Source organism: Thunnus thynnus, chromosome 22 (genome assembly GCF_963924715.1).
Source record: "Thunnus thynnus chromosome 22, fThuThy2.1, whole genome shotgun sequence".
Classification (NCBI taxonomy): Eukaryota; Metazoa; Chordata; class Actinopteri; order Scombriformes; family Scombridae; genus Thunnus; species Thunnus thynnus.
The window spans coordinates 373,771-393,447 of NC_089538.1; the positions used below are offsets into that span (position 1 = coordinate 373,771).

Sequence of the window (19,677 nt, forward strand, 5' to 3'; positions counted from 1 at the left end):
TAGAAGGGAGGCCAAGATGTCACAGATTGATTGTAGATGGTTTGGGGAATTGTGGAAGAGGTGAAATGTATGACTTAAGGAGTCGGTATACAGGAGCTGTACAGGGCCATTTCTGTAACTTTCAGCATTCATACCCACTCCACACTGTGATTGGCCAGCTGTGCAGATGTGAGAAAGTTGTCGGGGTTGGAAGTCGTCTCTCTAGCTCTCTTTTTTCTGTCACTTTTCATGTGAAAATATGAATATTTTCAAACTGTCTGATAATATGCACTGTTATCCCTGTATTTAAACTATATCATGTTTCCCCCCTCTCTATGACGGCAGAGTTTGTTTTCATATTCATCTGCTGAAGAGGGAAAGTTTCCTCTGTGCTCATCTAATATCTCAGTTTAACATGTGTACCTACAAGCATGATTTATGACATCACAACTAGTTTGGAGCCAGTCATGGTCCAGTATTCTACTAACAGAAGTGTGATGTAGAAACCTCAAGCCTCCAGTGCACATACACTGTGAATGGACTTTACAGTGAAATAGGAGACATCTTGTGTCCAACAGTTAAACTTTTGAAATGAAAAATATTTCTATATATTCATAGATTCAGGATTTTTAATGAGGCAGAAGGAGTAGCTGTAATTCTAATCATTGCTAACTCGGTACAGTACCAGTCAAAAGTTTGGACACACTTTCCCATTCCCTTGAATGAGAACGTGTGTCCACACTTTTGACTGGTACTGTAAATGAACTTTTGTGGAAAAATCACATCAGTTATTCAAAGCAGTGCATTCTTATGTCTTAAAACATGTCTGGGGGGAATCTTCAAATGATCAATTGATGATCAAAAAAAATGTTTATATTAATTAATTTTCAGTTGATCCACAAATTGATTAATTGCAGTAGTCTCTACGATCTCAGACCTGCAGACATATTCTATTTGGAGGTGAAATGACAAATTGCTTGTATAGCCCTGCATAGTGTGCAGATTATTGTTGTCTGCTATGGAGCAAACCATGTCCTCACTGTGAATGAAGTAGATGCTTCTTAACAGATTTACTCATAGTTTGCTCCTGAATCTCTTCGTCTGCACTTCAGTTTTTCTCAGCATACAGTTTAATTTAAGATCAAAGGGACAGTGCCTATATTGTGCACTTTATGAGATGTGACAATTCTGTTTTCTCAGTTTACTGTAGCATAAGCAAAAGCAAAATTCATACCTTCCACATGTAGTCACCACAAAGGCATCACAGGAAGTGTAGTAAGATGTATAGTAATGCCCACATAAGTGCTGACAGCAGTCAGTCTCATCATAGAGCACAAGTGGCACATTGGTTTAATATTCAGCACATAAAGCAAACATGAAATGTTAACTGTGTTTATGGACTCAAAACCTTTGCAAATACACAAAATCTTGGCTAAGAAAACATTTTCTTATTTTGCTGCCAAATTTAGACATTCCTGCACTACCCGGAGGTCACTGTGAATGTCTATATCGCAGTTAATGTAATTTCCAATGTGTATTGTTCCTATCAACATCCAAGTCATAATTATGACAGGGGAACGTTTTTTTTTCTAGTTTATCTAACTTGGTGCTTAATAATAAAGAAGTGCCTGAAAACCAAATGTCGATGCCTCTTGTCAGCCAAAGTCCATCATTCCAGGGTTGTTCAAGTCAAATTGAATGGATATAGTAATATATTGTAAATACACTGTATCTTTAACCCTCACAACCAACTCAGTAATTACACACAACTGTCTTGAGTTGTCTGATGACATGACTGCTCAGTGTTATAGCTTCTAGTGGCACTTTAGTCCACTAACTTACCAATCCTCTGTTGAAAATTGTTAGTATTCCCTTTTAATGGCTAACATGATCAGTGGTGTAGCAAGAGTTTTCTAGTGTTGTTGCAGTGCTAAGTCTCTCCAGTCCCAGGGCCTTCAGATGAACAAGTTTTTCTGTGTTCTACAGAGCTGTGAGGGAAAAGTTCAGTTCAGTATATCAGGCTGCTTTGTCTTCAGAGACACATCCTCTCATTCACATATCGTCACCTTCCTAAAATAATGGCCCAAGTCATTTTTTGACAAAATCGTCTCCTCATGATGCTGGCCACCTCTGGTAAAATCGCCCACATCCTCAGTTGAACAGATCATGTGATTCTACCCCTATCGTATAATAGCCTCTGTCAAGAGTGTGACTAAATCGTCAAATGGCGTAGTTATTTAGTCTTTTTATTCAGTCTTTTTAGTCAGCATTTTATTCAGCAAAATAGCTAAGTTCATGACGCTAGCATTTAGCAAAGAGTGGAAAGGCTCCAGAATCTGTGGCTGTTACAAGTGATAGGCTTTCTGTTGACTCTTTTCTGCCTTTTAAACAATATTTAATCTACAGTTTTGAATACGGTATTGTAATCTAACAGCTAGAAATGATGTGTATAACTAAAAAATTACTTTTGTGTTTTTATTTAATGAAAATTTCACTTGAACATAATATTAGTAATCATAACATCATTTGACCAGTATTATAGTATGCCTGTTATGCAGTGTCTATAGGCAGCTTGTGGACTCCTAGGGGTGCATGCACACCATGATGATTTTTTTGTGTTTTCTGAGAAACCTGAAAAAAATGAGTTGAAAAAAATGGCCATTATTTTAGGAAGATGACAATATTTCTCTGCTCCTGCTTCTAGTGTGCTCTAGTGCCACTAATACAAACACAGCAGTGGAGAAGTACTCAGATCCTTTACTTAGGTAAAAGTACTAATACAGCAATGTAAAAATACTGCATTACAAGTGAAAATCCTGCATGAAAAATCCTATTTAAGTAAAAGTATTAGCAGTATTGAAGTAAAAGTAGTGGTTTGGTCCCTCTTACTGATGTATTATTATATATCACATTAGATTATTAATCTATTAAAAAGATTAATCTATTAAAATTATTAAAACATTAAAAAGTATAGGTGTGTAAGCAGCATGTTACTGTTTTAGCTGCTGAAGATAAAACTAGTTTGAACTACTTTTATATACTATTAGCTAGTTTAGTCCGGTGGTTCCCAACCTAGGGGTTGGGCCCCTCCAAAGGGTCACCAGATAAATCTGAGGGGTTGTGAGATGATTAATGGGACAGGAAAGAAGAAAAAACAAAGTTCTGGTACACAAATCTGTTTTCAGTTTTTCTCTAATCTTTGATTTTGGTGAAATAGTGGATCATTTATTGAAATGAAACCATGTGAGAAGTTTAGAGGTAAAAATCACTATTTGGTGGAGCTGTTAACAACTCATAGACATCTGAAATGTGACCCTGACTACACACTGTTTTTTGTAAGACATCAAAAGCCAAAAAGGTTGGAAACCACTGGTTTCATCTTTAACAATGCGTTGTCTTTTAAAAGCTTGTTATATTATCCATTGTATCAAATCTTCATCTGGAAAGTAACTAAAGCTGTGAAATAAATGTAGTGGAGTAGAAAGTACAATATTTCCCTCTGAAATGTAGTGGACTGGAAGTATAAAGCAGCATCAAATGGAAAAACTCAAGTAATGTACAAGTATCTCAAAATTGTACTTAAGTGCAGTACTTGAGTAAATGTACTTAGTTACTCTCCACCGCTGAATGCACACAGTCACAGCTGGGTATCCAAACCAAACGTGTCCATAGTATTAAAACTCTCAAGTATCGAAAAAGGGCATCACATGTTTGGTGAGATTCATGATCTTGTTGACTTATTCTCGAACAGCCCCTGATTTAATCAGGATTTTGCTAATTCAATATACTACTTTGTTTAAGCAAAGATTTTGTACAACCATTTTGATGATTTTAAGATGTTAAGATAACATAGAGCACCGACACATTTAAGAAGTTTGGGTTTTGTAATTCAATATTTTTAATTTAACCATTACTTTGCTCCCAAAGTAAGGTATCAACCAATAACACTAAAACACTGTTACCCATTCTAACCATAACCCTCTTTCTGAGTTTTTCAACCTAAACATCGTGAAAATACTAAAGTCAGTTATTAACCTGAAGTAGACTCATGTCTAAGGAATAAGTTTAACAAAAATGGTGTTACTGTTTTCAAGTCAAAGCTATTCTCTCAAAGATACCAGTACACCCACATCCAGGGCCTCTACAAAGCTTACCATCTAGCTCATTCACTGTATCCTATAAACATCTGGGTCCAAGGGCCCTAAGGGAGGTTCAGGTTGCAGTCTCTCTGCCTGTTGAGAGCATTCATGTGGTGTTGTTCACAGCCAGAGCATAAAACCAGGCTTCTGTTGCATGCACACCGACCTAAAAGAAAACTGTATTTTTTATGCTGACACGATTTTGAGGCCCTTAATGAGACTTTTAATGAGAAACATCTGCAGGATGTGTTGAGTTTCATGTCCTTCACAGGGAAATTGAGCAGAAAACGAACACAGAAAGAGTCCTTATACTTATTCACCATATTACTATCATGTTAGCACCATTGACTGTATATACTGTATATATGGACATCATCACAGCTCTAAAAGTGAAGCAAAAACATATCCATCGCCCCCTGGTGGCTGGCTGCGGTATGGTCATAAATCTGGCCCCCTCCATGTTAGCGGATGTGATGTGTGAAACTAAAACAATCAAAGTACACGTCAAATAAATATATTTTTCCCAAAGATGCTCTCTGTCATTTAAGGTCATCCTTATCACGCTGATGTTTGTTCAAATAGTAATTTTTCTGATAAGTTCGTTTTTAATAAGTTATTTGACAATATATAAAAAGGGGTGTGACATCATGATTGACAGCTGTGACAGCTCCAAACCTCCATCAGGCCATGGTACGATTGAGGTGGCGTGTCCCGCAAGCCGTCATCCCCAAGTATATCCATCTGCAGCCACAGCAGAACGTGAAGGAATTTGAAGGAAGTTGATCTTCCAAATATAGTTTGTGGGCTAGTAGGGGGTCGTCCACTAATCGGAAAATTGGCAGTTCAATTCCCGGCTCCTCCACTCCGCATGTTGAAGTGTCCTTGGGCAAGATACTGAACCCCAAATTGCTCCTGATGGCTGTGCCATCAGTGTGTGAATGTGTGTGAATGGTTAGTTTCCTCTGTTGGGCAGGTTGGGACCTTGCATGGTAGCCCCTGTACCAATTCAGCGTATGAATGTGTGTGTGAATGGGTGCTATACAAGTACAGTCCATTTACCATTCATCAGTCGACAAAACTTGACCGCTTTCTTGTGGTTAGCACTGTCCCCTAAATACACGCAGAAAGAAGTTATGGGGGTCAAACCTGCTGGTCATCTGGAGCCTTTCTGTATGAAGTTTATATCTTCTCCCTGTGTCTGCGTGGGTCTCCTCCAGGTGCTTGGGTGCCCTCCCACAGCCCAAAGGCAAGCAGTTAGGTTAACTGGAGACTGTGGTAGACCGATGACATGTCCATTGCATACCTGCCCCTCACCCAGTGTGAGCTGGGATTGACTCCAGCTCCCAGTGAGTGATTTGCAGACTTTGTTTTGCTCTGGCTTTAGCCTCTAAGGCCCATGGTGGAAGTTGTTGGGGGTGCCTGTGAGGAGGCCTGCAGACACTACTCAGGGCTGAAAAGAAGTCTTCTTGTGTCTTTTGGTGAAGAAAAAAAAAGTTTTTATTTAAAGATAATTCTCCTAAAAACAAGGCTAGAACTGATCAGCGAAATTAGGATCATCAGTCAAAGACAATGCAGTAAAAGACAGGATGGAAGTAAAACATTTATTGAGTTTAAAGCTTAATGATTGACATTTTAAGTAGTAGTTTGAAACTTTAGTAAAATGTTTTTATATATCATCATAACATTATTTATCATAAATTACCATGAAATTATAGGTGATTTTAGGATTGGTTTATTACAATGCAGCAATTTTGGTATACTACCATTATTATGAAAAGCTTAATAAACAATTTGATCGTAATTTGTAATTTGCCAGATGACACGCATTTGTATAAATGGGGTTTATATAAATTGAGGTTTGAACACAAAGGTAAAATTTTCCTTCCATCTGTCCTCCAGCAGTGTCCAGCCAGCTGCTCGCTCCATCTTCTCGTCCCCTGATGCTCAGGGGCCTTCTCTGGGCTCCTGTCAGCCCCACACCCACATCATGTTCCTCAAGACCCACAAGACAGCCAGCAGCACTGTGCTCAACATGCTGTACCGCTTTGGAGAGGAGCGCAACCTCTACTTTGCCCTACCACTGGGCTACCAGCTGGGCTACCCGCTGCCCTTCAACGCTCACAGGGTCAAAGGTTACCGAGGTCCGAGAGCCATGGAGTTCCACATCATGGGCAATCACATGAGATTTAATAAGCCAGAGGTGAGTTAATCAGAAGAGAAGAGGGGGTAGGGGGGATATAAGCTTGACACAATGATGATGGGATATTCTGTAGTCATGTGGATACACTGCAGCTACACAAATTGTGCCAAGGGCTCAATGGGGAAAAAAGAAAACGCCAGAGAGAGAGAGAGAGCATGAGGGAGAGTGTGCTGGTTCTGTGGGGCTGTCATCTTTCTCACATAAAGTAGAAGTATCCAAATGCTTCAAATAATTGTATATTTAGCAGCAGTAATCCTGCAGACAACAGCCAGAGAGGAACTGGGGCCGGTTTCATTAAAACTGCAACATGCAAGCTGTGACTTGCAACATGAGATCATTTCCTCTTGCGTAAATTTTTACATGTTTAATCATGTCAAAAGAAACACCGCTTTCTTCACATCCTTGTCAAATTCAAACGCTCATTTGAATTAAAATTATAATGCTGAATTAATTTGGAGTTTACATATAATACTGAAATTAACAAAAAAAATAAATATATAATTAAAACAAACTTTATACAAACAAAATTTATATTCTGTTCACCATATTTTCATCACCATGGCTGGCAATTTATTTAAAAGGCTTTTTTAGATTTTATGATTTTGCCTGTAGTCTATATTATTCTCTCCTCTCTATCTCTGTGACTGTCACATGACTGCCTCCCATCACAGAGCGCTTTGCTTTAGAAAGATGTTTTTTAGCATCTAACTTGACGTCAAATCATTCCCTCTTTATTTTTCTGTCACAGCGAAGAGCTGCTCCGATGATGTTAGCTGGATTCACATTTTCTATTTGTTTTAGGTCTTCTACTGTCTCTCCTAAATTTGTTCTGTGTTTGTCTTCTGATTTCTAAAAGCAGGACTCGAAGCTGTGCAGTGTTTTTACCTTTTGAGAGCTTTTTTGTGATTGAAACTTGCCCAAAAACGGAGTGGATCATGGAGCCTTATATGGCAATTTTAGGGGGGTGGATTATGCTTTTTGTGATCACATCCCACGAACACGCACCTCCTCATGAAAAGGTGGCATTCATCAGGCTGACACAAGTGATTTACGACAAGTCCAAGCAGTTAGGAGAGTTTGTTGAATCCCACGCAGGATTTTCCTGTTTTCCTCCCATCGCATTGTGCAAGAAGAAATATAGGAGAAAAATGAGAAAACATTCATGCAAAGGCCCAAATATTCCATTTTTTGTTCCATAAATCATTATAGTTCATTAATCTCTGTTTACTACATGATTCTTGTGATAGGGGTGGATGTTGGTGGGCCAGTCATAGTCCCACTCTACCACTTCACTGTAATACAAAATGAGGAATCTGATAAATAATGAAGACTAGTCGGATCATGCACTGAGCAGCTTTTAATTGCTTGGAGATTGTTTTGCAACCTGACAGTGGTTTGGCAGCCTCACATTTCAGTTTCAGCAGCATAACATAGCAAGAATGTTGTTTTAATAACAAAAATAATGGAGGACAAGATGACAACGACGAGTGCCTGACATCCCTGGGATGTCATCATGATATAGTCCATTGTTTAATTGCTGACAGTGAGTGACTTTTATGTTTATCAAGAATTAAATTGTTGTAAAAACTTAATATTCACCGGTTTTTAGATTAATTTCTGCATGAAAGGGGAAAGGGGATTTTGAATAACATAATACATGTTATGTTTTCTATTCATAGCTTCATTCCACACACTGTGTATTTATGTACTTCCACAAATACATAGATACATAAAATTATAGGGTTAAGTCTTCCTTTCCTTCATGCTCCAGAAAAGGGGTAGCCAAATACGATGAATTTACCAACTATAATTACTAAATTTCCCTATAATAATAATTGTTCTTTTCTACTGTCAATACATTCTGAATTGAGCAAGTGTGAGAGAGGGGATCATAAGTCTTCTAATGAAGCAATATTAAATGTCTTTGGATGAAGGTTAGGAAAGTAATAATATTGTATTACTTTGATGGCACACCTGCTGTCTCAGCACGCCAAAAAGTGATGATATGTGAACTGACAAACTCACCTCCTCAACAGGTATTGTACGTTAGTGGTGTAAATTCCTGAATTAATTTGCAGTTTATCAAATTACTATAACTAACTGACCTAGTCAACCTGGGACTTGTGGGGCCACTGTAATGCTGATAAAATACTTAGTCCATTTATCATGAAATATCTGGTCGATAAGGTGGTTAAATGATGGGTTTTAATGTAGAGCAGCATTTGCAGTTTTTACACTTATTGCTCTTGAGCACATCATTAAAGGTCCAAAAATCCTTTAGAATTTCATTATACTGTGATTCAATGTATTTACATTCTGTTATTGTCTGTCTGTACCGTAATTTCCATTCAAAATTACTACAGGATTCAAATTGCACACCCACGCACAAGAGATTCACAGAAACGTGCTGCTCAAGGTGTGTTTGCTGATCCCACATCCCAGAATTGCTGATCCCCAGTGGTCAATGCTTGTGTCGTAGCAGCTACTTAACTGATGGACTAAGCAAGCATGGACACCTTGGCAATCCTAGCACAAGGCATGTCAAAAGCAATAGGGAAAAGCAAAAACAATAAGAGAAAGAAAGAACAATGGAAAAGGAAAAGCAAACACAACAGGGAAAAGAAATAAGAAAAATAAAGGGATAAAAGTAAACAAAGCTATATAAAAGTAAATACATAAACAAATAATAAGTAGGCACATAAATGTGAAAATATGTGAAAATGCTAATAATTATTCTTTTATATTTTGTTATTTCTCTTTATATTTACCAATTAATTCATTCATTTATTTATTTCTCTTTATATTTACACATTTATTTTCTTATTATTTCACAGATATGTTTGAGAAATGAAAATGTCTCATTTCAGGCATTGTATATTACTACTGTTTGCAAAAGAGTTTGTCTTCTTCTGTCTGTTAGGTGGAGAAGGTGATGCCTGCAGACACGTTCTACTTCTCCATCATCAGAGACCCGGTTGCTCTGGCTGAGTCCTCCTTTGCCTATTACAAAGAAGTGGCACCTGCCTTTCGGAAAGCCAAAGGCTTGGGCGATTTTGCTGATGACCCCAGGAAATACTATGATCCTCGTCTCCGCAACAACCACTATGCACGCAACCTGCTGTGGTTTGACTTTGGCATGGACCACAATGCTAACTTCTCAGTGGCTCTGGCTCAGCGCGGTGAGGCCATGATCCACCAGGCTTTTAAGCTGATTCTGATATCAGAGTACTTTGACCAGTCCATGATCCTGCTGAGACACGCCCTCTGCTGGCCGCTGGATGCTGTTGTCTCATTTAGTCTCAACGCTCGGCAGCAGAAGCCCAGCAGCATAGGAGGGATGAGTGGGAGCTGGATGGGCAAAGCGGCAGCAGTGGCTGGTGTCAACGTTAGAGGTGGACGCTCACAAGCCAAGACACCGCCCAATCTGTCACTAACGGAGGAACAGCGGGAAAAGCTGCGGCAGTGGAATGCCTTAGACTGGTATTTATACAAAGCCTTTAACCGGACCTTCTGGGAGGAAATTGACAGGTTCGGTCACACCCAGATGGAGCAGGAAGTGGCTCTTCTCAGGATGCGACGGGACGATCTGGCCCGGGTTTGTCTGAGGGATGGCGGGAAGCCTGTGGAGGCCCACCGGATCCGAGACAAAACCATCCGGCCATTCCAGAGCGGATTAGTGAAGATCCTTGGCTATGAGCTCCAGCCAGGGCTGGACAACACCACCAGGATGGCCTGTCTGAGGATGATCAGACCTGAGATCCAGTACAAAGATGTACTGGATGTTAAACAGTTCCCACGGGCTCAGCCGATCCAAGCCCAGCCAGGCCAACAGAGCCAGGGACTCATGATAGCAGCCGGTGGCTCTTTTCTGAGACAAGACTCGTCCAGGACAGGAGGAGAGAGGCAGGTGGGGGTAGAGGGAGGGGGGAGGACGGTGGAGAAGGGGGAGAGAGACTGGGATGGAAGCCATTTAATGAGGAACAACCAGACTTTGATACGAGTGCAAGAAAAAGGAAGGTTGAGATAGTTTGAGGTGAGTCTTGTCCCTAAATATGGTACCTTTGACTAATGAAACTGAAAACTGAGCCGAGAAAACAAAAAGCTCCTCCTTTGCACTTCCACTTTTTTGGTCATTTGCTTGTTTTCTTAAAAACTGTCTCTGCTTTTAGTTAGTGTAATTCTCGTGGACTTGCCCTTTGACCTCTGAGCGCCTGGGATGCTTTCATGGCTGCAGTAACAAGCTGAAAGATGATGGTAGGTTTTGTGTCATAAAGTGAGAGGACCACTTTGTTTTTGGTATGGTAAAACACTCCTGAAGTGTTGGCAGGTGCTTCTGCTGCAGTTTATTACACAGTGATGTGTGACGGTGGGCACACAAGCCTGTTTTATTCCTGGTTCACGAGTACTATAAGAGTTCCACTTTTCATGTTGACATTGGCGCACATGCTTGAAACTTCTCAAATTAAAGATACTTATAGTCACAGTTTGTGTCTCTCATGCAGTCCAAGTCAAACACATCTGATTTTCTTGAAGCTAATCTTTGAAAACACAGGCCTTTAAAAAGATAACCCATGTTTTAAAGGTATTACCATAATCCTCAGACTCTGGATAAATAAATATTTTGTCTGCTGCACAACAAAAAAAGATTTAAAAATGTTTTTTCTTCATCAAAACAGAGTTGATAGCCAGAAATGTCACATGTTCCAGCTCAATTAGTACAACATGTACAAAAGTTTTAAAAAGTATTTATTCAGTCATCCTTTTTTTTTAGAAATTGTTGTTCCTTTGAGTCACTTTATATTTAATGCAAAATAATGCATTAATAATACTTTATACATAATATACTTTAATTGCTTTACACTATACACTATACACTAAGGGGCGGTGTTAGTGAGACAAACAGCAGACAAACATAAGACAGACACACAAGGATGGATGGGGGGGGGAGCGGGAGTGAGAAACAGTGAGGGATACTGAGTCTCTGATATCTTAGGGCAGGGAGTTCCAAGACAGAGTTTATCTTGTATATACTGTATAAAATGAGCAAAGAGGTGTGCTATTTCTAGGGCTGTACCGAATGTTTTGAAGCTTTGTTCGTTGCCATGATATTTGAACAGCAAAATCAGTAATCAAATATTTGTGTATATATATATATATATAGTTTTTCCCTGGTGGTGGGGGGGGGGAGTAGAAACGGAGGCAGCGAAGGCAGCGAGGGAGAGTGAGTCACAGTGCAGATGCCTCCTCCTTCTCCATGATTTTTTTATCATAAAGGACATTTTTTCTTTCATAAGTTCAGAGGAGTCTTTGAGATGATTGCAAGTGTTTAAGCACCTTCTGGGTTTTTCAAAGATTGTCGGAGCATTTTTCAGAACAGCACACACTCAGCTATGTGACTAATGCCATGGTAACACTTAACCTTGCGAGGCAGCTGGATTCATGAGATCACGCGAGAATCCATCTCGTCAGGTGGTTCAAGTGTGCTTGTGGCTGAACCAACAGTTCAGACAGTTCGGACCAATCACTGTCCTATGTGAAACTACTGGCAGCTATGGGTGTGGTTTAGGAGTGATGACAGTGAGAAGTTAGTGTGATGAACAGTGATAGCCAGTGATAGTTCATCCAATCACCTGCCAAGTTTTTTTTTTTTTTTTTTTTTAAAGTGCCTGCCCTTTTCTGAACAGTTTCCAAGGATGACTTCTCAGAAGGTTCTGTGTAACAAACCATTTGGCACGTCAGGTTATGGTAACACATGAGTGGCACAAACTGGGGTTAGAGTATGTATACTGCATTAATGTTCCATTGCTGATATGTTCTGTAAACTCAGCATTGGCTGGTACTTGCAGGATAAAGGTACTCTTGTAAACAAACTTAGTTCAGCTTCAAAGTCAGTATTGAGCCCCCACTAGTCTGAACAGCTTGTTGAATATCTCTTAATAATACAAGAGGGGAAAATCATCTGAGGCCTACTTCTGTTCTCAGCTGCTTGATATTTACTAGGAGACTGGTAAATAACATTCCTTCCTTCCACTATCTGATAAAGTAGATGGAATGTATCCACATGCAGAGCTGTTCCCATGGAGATCCACTTCTTTGTTATGATGTCAGGTATTAAAAATACAGTTCATCAATGTGGGCTGAAAGTACATCTCAAAGCAGCTGCATCTTCAAGAAATTTTGTCCTCAACTCCCCAGAGTTCCTCCCAGATCACTGAGTGAGTAAACAAAATCACAAAGCGTATCTTTGAACTTGAGCCTAGTTAAGATAACTTTGTTAATGCTCACAGGGCAAACTAGACAGACACAGCAGATGACATACAGTACTAACACAGAAAATGACTTTTTTCTGTTATTGTTGTTCAAGGAGCTTAAAAAAACAATATAAATACAATTGATTAACTTGTAAATAAAAGCAGATCATAAGTGATGCGCTAAAATTAAGACCAATAAAACATACAAAATTTGGAACTAATTATGTCAAAAATACAACCCATATTTTTAACATAATTTAAACTTAAAACAAGCAAATGCCACCTGTCACTCTTAAATTTCACAGCTTTGGGCACATAAAAGCTTCAAAAGAGCTGGGTACTTGTAACTGATAACTAAGCACACCTTTGACATGCTCACCTGAAATTAAATCAGATCTGCAAGTAACGATTATCTTCCTAATCAATTAATCAATTAATTATTTGGTCTATAAAACATCAGAAAACTGTGAAATGCACAATTTCTTGTTTTGTCTAACAGTCCAAAGGCCATGAATATTCAATTTACTGTAATGTTAAGACAAGGAAAAACAGCAATTTATCACATTTGAGAAGCTAGAATTACTTGAAAAATGATTTAATCAGTTATCAAAATTGTTGCAGATACATTTTTTGCCAATAAACTAATCAAGTAATTGACAAATTGATCAGTGACTACATTTCGAGAGATAGTCAGAAGTGCTGTAACAAATGAGACCATGGTTGAAATGTTGGGCATCACTGTCTCAGACTGGTGGTGCTGTTAGTCCTGATGTTCCTCCAATTGAACACAATTTCTTTGATTCCTGCTCTCCACCTCCACCCTGCTTTCTTCAGCTTGGAGTAGGAAACTGAATCTCCACCATCTCTGGAATGCAGCGTTAGATGTGTTTATCTGAGCGAGTCATGTGTTCTATTATAGGGATCTGTTTATGCGCCCTGAGTGGTGCCGCTTCCTTGTCACAGTGCTGGGGATATTTAGTCATTAACATCCTGCTGCGTGATGTTTCCAGTGGAATCTAATCATCTTTGTTTACGACATATATAACAAAACAACATCTCTCCCCTTTCGTATCTCTATCCATAGTCATGTGCACCTACAATCCAATAACACAGTTCTGTAATTTGTGTGCAAACAATGTGTGTGCATGCTGACACTGTCTGGCTGCTTTTTCAAGACAGCTTTTGTTGAGAGCTCAGTCTTTGTGCAAAAACAAATAGAAAAATATAACACATATGTGAGTCACAAAGTCGCACTGGTTGACTGCATTTTTGAAGCATTTTACGAGCAGGTGCAGTTCCATGTTTACACTGAGGGCTTTAAAGAGGCTCTGGAGAGATTTTATGGTTCCCAAAGCAAAGTGACTCACTACATTTGAAATCAAGTAAAACCTCCTCATTTATATCTCAATCTGATCAAAGTCAGTATGTCGTCTGATGTGGTTCTCTTTAGGCTCTGTAACATGGAAATAATTGACAATTCTAAATGTAAATGATAGCTGTAACAGAAATTAGCACATCCCACACTGAATGCCATGTAAGCTATAGGTACCTATATTTACTGGTTGTCAGGTGGTGTGTGAGGAAAACAGAGCACACACAGAAAACTCAGGCAGGTACCTTGCTTGATACTGTGGGATGGAGAGCAGACAAACTGGTTGGTGTGTGAGCAGTCAGAGTACTTCCACCGTCAGTTGTGGTTTTCACTTCGAGCTGTCAGTCAGTACAACACAAGTCTTTCCTGCAGTGCGTACTGTTTAAACACTGGTCTCATTTTTGGTACAGCCATCATACTTTGCCATTGCAAAGTCTTATATAATAAAGAATAATAATAATAATAATAATATAATTAATAATGTATAGACTATATAAATATTTTACAAGTAGGTGTCTGAAGTGGAACAGATGTTATTCTTCTTGCCTTCATATAGCCAGTACGTGTTAAAAAAATAAATAAATAAAAAGGAAACACTCCATGGAGTGTGTTATTTTTCACTGCATGGCTTGGAGTGAACAGCAATTTGACAGAGCTCAAGTATTTATTCATATTTTGGCACAGCTCACGCTTTCCTTCACCAACATTGGAAAAAATGCTGTTGAATGGTGATATCTGAAAATAATGCACATCCTCTGACCAATCACAACGGAAAATTCTCCATGGAAATGAATTTACAATTTACAAAATATTGATTACAATAAGTGTAAATGCCACACAGTTTCTCTTTGCGCACATGTAAGAACATATTAGCCAACATCAGCAATAATAAAAGGTATTAAGCAAGCCTGAAATTTTAGGCAATTTGTGAAAAATGCTGAGGCCGAGTCATAGTACACATACATCGACATCTTATGCAGCTACACTTGACAATATATTCATATTGCCAACTGAATATATGCACAGGCTGGTCAGAGTGTTCAGGTGCAGGTATGGAAAGAAAGTCTGGAAACAGTTTGAAGTGTGTTGGAGCTCTGATTGTGTGTAAAATATCCAATATTCCACTGAACAGTAGAGTGAGTTCTCCATCCTGTGCAGAGTGAATGGTGTCACCTTGCAGCACATGGCCCTTTGGGGGGATTGGGTGTACTGCATTGTGTTCAGAGTGGATACTTCCTCTGTTTCCTATGGTGACAGGAGATTGCTAATCAGCTTTTACAGTCATCTGGTTTAGACATTGAGTCAAAGGGCTGATAAAGAATTAATTAAGCTTTAACAGTAAAGGGACATACCAGTGTTTACATTTTCTTACCTTCCAGCAACGACTGCATTATATTTATTTCACAAAATCTGAAACTCAGACTTGCAGTCTTGAAATTTCCTTCAGTTACAACTATGTATCATTACAGTGACCTTTGCAAAATAGAGCCTGACCAATACTTAGCCCCGATCCAGGATCGTCAGACTATGTATCACAGTCCTGCATGGCCTTCTCCTGGTAACATTTCGGTTGTTCAGCAGAATAAATTTGTTACAGGACAAATAACTCTGACCCAGAAAGCTCTCTTCTCTTAAAGTCAATACAAATTATATCAAATCAAAAACTGCACACAATCCCTCCTTTCCTCACACAGACTACAGTGTGCATGTCGGTAGTCTCCTTAATATACAGTATCTTGTATTGACTTTGAAGGGACCTTTCTTGATCAGAGTAATTAGTATTTTTTATTACTTTGCACTGCCTGGACATCCTGTATCCCACCTTATAAGTTGTTACCATCTAGTGGGTTTGTATCAGTTACGTTAATGTCAATTTTTTTAATGAGCTGCTCATTGACTGAGATGCCAAGATTCCAGGGGATTTTTTTTTTTTTTTTTTTTTTTACAGTTTTTCTGACTTAAACATAGAACATAAACATTATTGATAAGGATTTCTTATATTTTGGTTATAGACTATTATGACATTGTTCAGTTAAAAAAAGTAATCTTTGGCATTTCTGTACTGACATTACGTATCAGACAAATCAACAATATATCTGTGATCTCGATGCTTTGGTCAGGCTCTAATGCAAGATATGGAAGAAAGTGGCCAATTTCCACAACATGTGTGTGTAATGCTTATTAATTAATTAATCATAGTTTTGGTGAAGCTCCGACCTTCCCTCCAGAGACACCAGCAGGTCAGAATTTCCATTTGTCTACATGCATGTAAGAATATAAAATTCTAATGGCAACATTGCACGCTCATGAAAAATCAGCATGTTGGACAGTCAAGCTTTTTTTTTCACAAAACGTCAGGTGTGGATACAACATGACAACATGCTCCCAGTTTTTTTTATTTAAGTGACCCTGTGATCTTTCCTCTAGTCCCACCATTAGGACAAACTTTATGTGTTTAGCTATAAGAACAGTATGTTCAGTATTTGTTCAGTTTGTTCGAAGGAGGGATATTGTTTGCACCAATGCCATACATTTATTGTGCCGATATAAACAAGCCCTACATGCTTGTATTGCAGTGAAGAACTGGACTAAACCTGTGCTCGGACAGCTCTGCTTACTGAACTGTAGGACACAGATGCACAGAATATGTCTCAGAAACACTACCACTAGGATTTGTTTCATGCCTTAGGATGCAGTCATATTATGGACCAAGGTCCTTCTGTATTTATTATTCAAACTGATATGTGTACATATTGTATTTATCAGGATTTATTCTCTTTGGAGATCAGCGGTGGCGAGGGAAGGAGTTGGTATGTCACAGTATGATGGAATTTACTATTGATGTTGATGAGAAAGTATTGAATCTGCTCACACTCATCCCATGGTTGAAATAGTGATGATAAATGTCGCTCAGTAACTAGAGCTGGGTGATAGTGGATGTTTTGACGATTTTTTAGTTTCACTGGGATTGTAGCGTGATGATAGGGTCATACAGTGCTATTGTTTTACAAAATGTCATCATACAAATTTAGAATTTAAGCCAACTGTAATTAAATCTAACAAAATGAATTACTGAAGATTTTGTTTTGCATGTTGGTAAGGGTGTGTGTAATACATGATGGTGGAATAATCCAGTACATTGAAAATTAATTCAATTATTTCATATGGGATTGTTTTTGTATACATATTATGATATTGATTTCAACCATGTTGCCCAGCCCTGTCTGTATAAATAAGTATTCTCCCTCCTGACCTAAGTATCAGTATTCATTCATCAAGAGGTAAAGAGTAGGCCTACAAATCATAGAAATATTCATATTACCATTATTACTAACTGTTGTTATCTTAATATAATCAGGTAATTACATCATGATCATCAAAAAATGGTTTGATTCCTCAAAATGGTGAATAAATCACAATATTGGGATAACTGAAGAATAAAGGGGTGTGTTACCTCTAGACAACAATACATTACATCTTGATCTCAAGATAATGCTTAGACAAGGATCAGTAACCACAGAAGAGTATTGCCTTCACCCAACAAAAAGAAAAAGTGAAATGCTGTCTTGTAGTTATGACCCTTTATTCTTATTCCTCATCTCAATATCTTGTAATAAGGAGATCATAATTGGTGTCTCATAAACACAGGATGTTTATCTCGTAATTGAGAGCTGCAGATCTTGTAATTATAATATATTTTCTCTTGATTATATTTTCTTCTAATTATTAGATGGAGATATTGTGATTATGACAAAGTTTTCTCATAACTATGAGACGCTAAGTCACAGTTAGAAGATACAGAAGCATCTCCACTTGTTTTCTATGGTGTACAGTGTGGTTCCATACATGCTGTGTGCACACATCAATGTTTCATCCCTACAAACACTTCTCCACAAACTCACTCTCTGGTGATAGGTAACAGAAAATAAAGTGAAAACTCTGCTTAATTTTCATGCTTGTCTTCCTAACATACTATTAATCTTTGTTTTTATTCTTCCAGGCAAAATCTGGTTTAAAGAACTCTTACTGATGTGGTACTGTGACTTATTTTGTAGCTTGTTACTATTATAAAAGTTTTCATATGTGAACATGTTTTATGTTACATAGTGTGTAGGAATGATGCAGAGTATAAAAGGTACGTCTTGTCTTGAGGACAGAATGAGCAGAAGCTCTGGTACATAGTATGATTCATCTTTTATCACGCTCACTTCATTTTAACAGTTCCCATCGCTGTCCTACAATTCCACAACCCCAGGTTACTACTGACAGGAGATAGTTAATTTAACTTGTTACAGATTTCACTGAATTTGAACTGCAAGAGTTCATTCAGAAAGCAACAGTGTACCTTGGCGTGGATTTTACTTGAAACTGCGTATTTTTGTTTTTGTTTTTTTTAGCAGATCATGCTCTTTTTGTGCATCCATTGAGTTGTTTTTTCTTGTACTGAATAAAAGCAACATTTCTTTCACTTCACTCATTTGTCTCCTTGATTTTCACATGTTGATAGCCAACATTCAGTTATCATCAGCTGGATGATACAGTTGTTGATGGCATCAGTAACTTGAAATCAAGTCATTCAATAGTACAATGAGTCATAAACATGTAGTTTTTACTAAAGAATATGTTTTTCAGTGGTTAAATACCTCCTGAAATAATGTGGTAAGCAATTTGTAACATCGGAGTCTTTATACTGATGTTGGGGAATAGAGCTACATGGCTCAAGAGGGAGCTCTGCCCAGTCTGGGAAATGTACTCAGGTGACTTTATACTTCACTTAAATACTACATTTTTTCTTTATTTATACTTATCTACATCTCAAAGGAAAATATTTTACTTTTTATGCTACCATATTTATTTGATCCCTGTAGTTACTTTGCAGATTCATCATTTACATGCAAAACATATGATCAATTCATAATATAGGCTGCTGTTATACAGTTAACTACACACTTTATAAAATAGACTATGAAATCTGAACATTAACCTCTGCTTTAAACGTAATGCATCAGTATTAATATAATAATACGCATAATAATTATGATCACTTTTAATATAATTAATTAATTAATTAATTAATTAATTAAAAGTTATCATTAAGGCTATTGTACTTAATGATCACTTTTACATTTAATACATTGTACATTATTAAGTACATTTTCACAATTTTTAAGCTGTCTTTAAACATAGGTCAGGTGCCCATATGAATAGTTAAGGAGGTTTTCAGCATCAAACTCCCACTGTTTCCTTGTTGAGCTGCGTTGGACGTATAGTAACAAAAAGGGGGACTTGGCACTAAAAAGACTGTAACATTGAAACATATCTGTCACATGGAAGCCCTGTTCCTTAAAGTTAGGCGCATACGCCACACACATATACATGCAGCACTCTCCTCTCAATCTCGTTGTTGGTCGGAGAATTTTACCCGACAGCTTGTTTACCTAGTGTGTAGGTGTTTGCTAACATCGACATGTACAATGCACACATTTAAAATGTTGTGGTTAAGCAAAATAAGAGACATTGCGGTTGTGTTAAAAGTAGTCGGTTTACTGAGTTTAAATTGTGCTTCCTTTGTCTTCTCTGTTGTGCTCTCTCTTTCCCTGTCAGTCCGGGAAACGCCAAACTCGACCTGGAGCAGTCCACGTGGTTAAGTAGAGGGGTTCCGGGGGAAGAGACCAAATGCGGTAGAGTGAGAGGGGTGTTTTGCCTTTTGGGGGGGATTTCGCTCTTAAAGTACTC

At 38.2% G+C, this 19,677-nt stretch overlaps 1 protein-coding gene across 4 annotated transcripts in view; it reads left to right on the forward strand.

Moving 5' to 3' along the window:
• Positions 1–18,414, forward strand: part of gal3st4 (galactose-3-O-sulfotransferase 4) — a 28,607-nt gene extending 10,193 nt beyond the window's left edge. The window contains exons 3-5 of one of the 4 annotated variants that reach the window (XR_010925350.1): positions 6,018–6,318; positions 9,239–11,050; positions 11,277–18,414. Coding sequence is in view for 3 of the 4 variants with exons in the window: in XM_067579591.1 (XP_067435692.1) it covers positions 6,018–6,318; positions 9,239–10,345 (1,408 nt within the window). In the remaining variant the exon portion in view is untranslated. Of the gene's footprint in view, positions 1–6,017; positions 6,319–9,238 lie in introns of all 4 variants that reach the window. The other 3 variants (XM_067579591.1, XM_067579590.1, XM_067579592.1) reach the window with 3 other exon arrangements.
• Positions 18,415–19,677: the final 1,263 nt, after the last annotated feature.